The sequence below is a fragment of the Rhinoderma darwinii genome, chromosome 11, assembly GCF_050947455.1.
Source record: "Rhinoderma darwinii isolate aRhiDar2 chromosome 11, aRhiDar2.hap1, whole genome shotgun sequence".
Classification (NCBI taxonomy): Eukaryota; Metazoa; Chordata; class Amphibia; order Anura; family Rhinodermatidae; genus Rhinoderma; species Rhinoderma darwinii.
Window position 1 is genome coordinate 93,185,779 of NC_134697.1, and position 5,293 is coordinate 93,191,071.

General features: G+C 41.8%; 1 protein-coding gene across 1 annotated transcript; it reads left to right on the forward strand.

Annotated features, from left to right (window-relative positions):
• The first annotated feature begins 3,928 nt into the window (after nt 1-3,928).
• LOC142663343 (uncharacterized) lies at nt 3,929-4,879 on the forward strand. Its single transcript, XM_075841951.1, has one exon. It carries the CDS (start codon nt 3,939-3,941, stop codon nt 4,782-4,784), a length of 846 nt encoding a protein of 281 aa, XP_075698066.1. The 5' UTR covers nt 3,929-3,938; the 3' UTR covers nt 4,785-4,879.
• The last annotated feature ends 414 nt before the right edge of the window (nt 4,880-5,293 follow it).

Here is a 5,293-nt window from a genome sequence, read left to right on the forward strand (position 1 = left end):
AAGTATTCAAAACAGCATATAGAAAGTTTTTTAACCCTTCAGGCATTTCACAGGAATTAAAGCAAAGTGGAAATGAAATTTGCAAATTTCATTTTTTCTGCTGAATTTCAAATTTATTAAAAATTTTTCTGTAACAGAGAAGGTTTTACCAGAGAAATACTACTAAATATGTATTGTCCAGATTCTGCAGTTTTTAGAAATGTCCCACATGTGGCTCTAGTGCGCTCGTGGACTAAAACACAAGCCCTAGAAGCAAAGAAGCACCTAGTGCATTTTAAGGCTTCTTTTTTTATTAGAATATATTTTAGGCAGCATGCCAGGTTTGAAGAGGTGTTGAGGTATCAAAACAATGGAAACCCACCAGAAGTGACCCCATTTTGGATATTACACCCCTCAAGGAATTCATTTATGGTTTTTGTTATCATTTTGACCGCACAGTTTTTTCACAGCACCTATTTGAATTGGGCTGTGAAATGAAAAAAATGATATTTTTTCCAATAAGATGTCATTTTTGATCAAAATTTTTTATTTTCACAGGGAACATCATACCCCATTTTGTTGCCCAATTTGTCCTTAGTGCGGCAATACCACATTTGTGGTGATAAACTGCCGTTTGGGCCCATGGGAGGGCTCAAAAGGAAAGGAGCGCTATGTGTTGGTTGGAGTCCAGATTTTGCTGGATTGGTTTTCGGGTGCCATGTCGCATTTGCAGAGCCCCAGAGGTATCAAAACAATGGAAACCCACCAGAAGTGACCCCATTTTGGAAACTACACCCCTCAAGGAATTAATTTATGGTTTTTGTTATCATTTTGACCGCACAGTTTTTTCACAGCACCTATTTGAATTGGGCTGTGAAATGAAAAAAATGATATTTTTTCCAATAAGATGTCATTTTTGATCAAAATGTCTTATTTTCACAAGGAACAACATACCCCATTTTGTTGCCCAATTTGTCCTTAGTGCGGCAATACCCCATTTGTGGTGATAAACTGCAGTTTGGGCCCATGGGAGGGCTCAGAAGGAAAGGACCACCATTTGGCCTACTGGAGCTTTTCTGGTGCTAAGTCATGTATGCAGAAGCCCCTGAGGTACCAGTAGAGTTGAAACCCCCGAGAAGTGACCCCATTTTAAAAACTACACCTCTTAAGACATTCATCTAGAGGTGTAGTGAGCATTTTGACCCCACAGGTACTGTGTAAAAGATAATGCGCAGCAGATGGTGCAGAGTGAGATTTGCAATTTTATATATATATATATATATATATATATATATATATGGCATGTCAGTGTCCGATATAGGGTGCCCAGCATGCGCCACCGGAGATCTACACCCCTTAAATTGTAATGTGGGTTATCCTGGGTACGGCAATACCCTACATGTGGCTGTTATCAGCTGCCTGGGCATACGGCAGGGCTCAGAAGGGAAAGATGAGGGGGGTAAGCTGTGCGGAGTGCATCAGGGTAAATTAAAAATCAAGGGATGTATGATACATTTTAAAACAATCTTTTATACAGAGCCCTGGTTTTTCGGGACACGTGTCACATTGGTATATTGTGTTCTTCCTTATCCCCCTCTTATAGCAGACTCTGCACCTCTTTTGACTCTTTCCCTTTCCACCGGTTTGGGGAACTTCTCTTGGAAAGTGTTGCCCTGGTACGATGCGTGTGGCCTCGCTTCCAGAAGTACTGGGTGCCCCCCCTTCCTGGTCCCTAAAGATTAGATCTTGAAATTCCAGGAAAGTTCCCCTCTGGCCTGCACATCGACGTAGCACGTACGCATTGTACAATGCCATCTGTATGATGTGCCCAGCCAGCTTCTTATACCACACCGCATGGCGCTGTAGGGCTTCAGGACTTGATCTGACAAGTCCATCCCTCCCATGTACCTATTGTAGTCCAGGATGCAGTCTGGTTTGGGGGTGGCCTTTCCTTCATATATCCTAAACCTGTAGGTATACCCTGATGCACTCTCGCACAGCTTATACATCTTCATGCCATACCTTGCCCTCTTACCCGGCAGGTACTGGCGGAATTGAACCCTCCCTTTAAAATGTACCAGGGACTCATCAATAGAAATACACTTCTCGGCTGTGAATGCTGGGAAAACCGGGCACTGAAACGGTCTAATAGGGGTCTCCATTTATACAAACGGTCAAAACTGGGGTCATCTCGGGGTGGGCACTGCTCATTATCAGTATAATGTGAGAAGCGAAGTATTGCCTCATTTATTTATTTTTTTAGGTTCCAGTTCAGTTCTGAAGTTGCTTTGAAGGGCCCATATATTAGAAACCCCTATCAAATACCCCATTTTAGAAACTAGACCCCCTCAAAGTATTCACAACAGCATTTAGAAAGTTTATGAACCCTTTAGGTGTTTCACAGAAATTTAGAGCAAAGTAGAGGTGAAATTTACTTTTTTTTGTTTGTCAGAAAATCCTCTTTATACCATTTTTTTTATAACACAAAAGGATTTATCAGTGAAACGCAACTTAATACGTATTGCCCAGATTCTGCAGTTTAGAGAAATATCCCACTTGTGGCCTTCGGGCGGTAATGGACTGAAGCACCGGCCTCCGAAGCAAAGGAGCACCTAGTGGATTTTGAGGCCTCTTTTTTATTAGGCACCATGTCCGGTTTGAAGAGGTCTTGTGCTGCCAAAACAGTGGAAAACCCCCAAAAGTGACCCCAATTTGGAAACTGGACCCCTTGAGGAATGCATTGTAGTTTTCTTGGGGTGCATGCGACTTTTTGATCAGTTTTTATTCTATTTTTATGTGGCGCGGTGACTAAAAAACCGCAATTCTACTATTGTTTTTTTATTCTATTTTTTTTACAGCGTTCACCGTGCGCTATAAATGACATATTCACTTTATTCTGCGGGGCGATACGATTACGGCGATACCAGATGTTTATAGTTTTTTTTATGTCTTATGGCGTTTGCACAATAAAATACTTGTAATAAATCATTCACTTTTTGTGTTGCCTTATTCTAAGAGCCAGAACGTTTTTATTTTTCCTTCAAAAAAGCCGTGCAAGGACTTATTTTTTGCGTAACGAACTGTAGTTTCGATCAGCACCATTTTTAGGTACATGCGACTTTTTGATCTCTTTTTATTCCATTTTTTAGGCGGTCAAGTGACCAAACAATTGTGATTGTGGTGCGGTTTATTATTTATTTTTTTTACGGCGTTCACCGCGCGGGATAAATAGCAAAAATAATTTTGTAGTTCAGGCCGTTACGGACGCGGCGATACCAATTATGTATAGTTTATTTGTTTATTTATTTATTTATTTTAATAATAAAGACTGACAAGGGAAAAAGGGGGATTTTTACTTTTATTACTTTTAAAACTTTTATTTTCTTATTTTTACACAACTTTTTTTTACTTTTTTTTAACTTTTTTACTTTGTCCCATTAGGGGACTTGAGGGCAGGAGGCCCTAATCGCTATTCTAATACACTGCACTACATGCGTAGTGCAGTGTATTAGAACTGTCAGCTACTCACTGACAGCAAGCATAGTGGGTCCTGACTCTGTCAGGACCCACTAGGCTTCCGTCTATGGCATAGCCGGACGCCATTTTTTGGTGTCCGGTTGCCATAGTCACCATCGTCGGCCGCTATCGTGTAGCAGGCCGGCGATGGCGGATTAACCCCTAAGAAGCCGCGATCGCTATTGAACGCGGCTTCTGAGGGGTTAAATCTGCGGGGACCACCGCGATCGGTCCCGGCACATTGAGCAGTGATAGTCTGCTGTCGGAAACAGCAGCTATCACAGCTCATGCACGCGCCCCGCGCGAACGGCGCAATGTTTACTCCATGACATACTATTATGTCATGGAGCGCGAACGATGCACTTACCATGACATAATAGTATGTCCTGGAGCGTTAAGGGGTTAATATTTAAAGATTTTATTTTTCTCGTGCAGATGGATCCATGATCAAGAATACACTGGAGAAATGTCTCATGTTGTCTTCTGATTGTAACATAGACAATGACAAGCCCGCACACAATTCTCCAGGACATTACCCCATTTCTCACAATATAACAGACTCCCATAATGGTAGAATAGCCCATGGAAGTGGTGACAAGTATCAGTGCTCTGAATGCGGGAAATGTTTTACCCAAAACGGGTCTCTTAACGTCCATAAAAGAATCCACACAGGGGAGAAACCCTTCTCTTGTTCAGAATGCGGAAAATTGTTTATGCGTAAATCTGACCTGGTTAGACATTACCGAGTTCACACTGGAGAAAAGCCCTTTGTATGTTCAGTGTGTGGGAAGTGTTTCAGTCAAAAGTCAAAGCTTGTAAGTCATCAACGTACCCACACGGGCGAAATCCTCTTCCCATGTCCCGAGTGTGGAAGATGTTTTACAAATCGAGCTATACTTGCAACACATCTGAAATTTCACTCAGGAGAGAACCCATTTCAGTGTTCCGATTGTGGGACGTGTTTTCAGTACAAATCGTATCTTGTTAAACATCAAATAATTCACACGAAGACAAAACCCTTTTCTTGTTCGGAGTGTGGAAAATATTTAACCAACAAGGGCGCCCTCATCTATCACTTGAGGACACACACAGGGGAGAAACCTTTCTCCTGTTCTGAATGTGGGCGATGTTTTACAAGTAAAGGACACCTTGTCACTCATAAGCGGACCCACACAGGGGAGAAGCCATTTTCATGTGCAAAATGTGGGAAACGTTTTGCCCGTAAGGCAGACATGGCGATACATCAAATCATGCACTCAATCGAGGAGCCGTTTTCATGCTCCAACTGATGAGGAATATTACAGAAATGTCAATCAGAAAATGACTCCTAAGGCATCAATTCTATTTTTGGAACCTATAATGCATAAAAAAAACTAAATAAAACTCATCTTAATTTATTACACACATGTGGATGTGAATCCATTTTTATCTTGCAACTAATCGTGTTTTTCTTCTCCAGTTTTTCTTCTCCAAATTTAAAGAGGACCCGTCACTTGGTCATATAAGTTGAGCCAGTCTACTGACCTGATTAGCGCCGTCTCCCTGATTCCAGCAATGTTTTTCTTTTTTTCCTCGATCCCCACATTCCAGAGATATGGCCACTGTTGTGTTGGCTCCCTATATGCTGTAGTTAGCCAACAAGGCGTGAACTACCCTCAAGCTGCCTTGCGCTGGTTGGTCAGTATCACAGGCAGGGAAGCTAGCCCCACCCCCTTGACTAACTACAGCAAATTAGCATATAGGGAGCCAACACAACAGTGGGTCATATCTCTATATCAGGAAAAAAAGAAAAACAGCA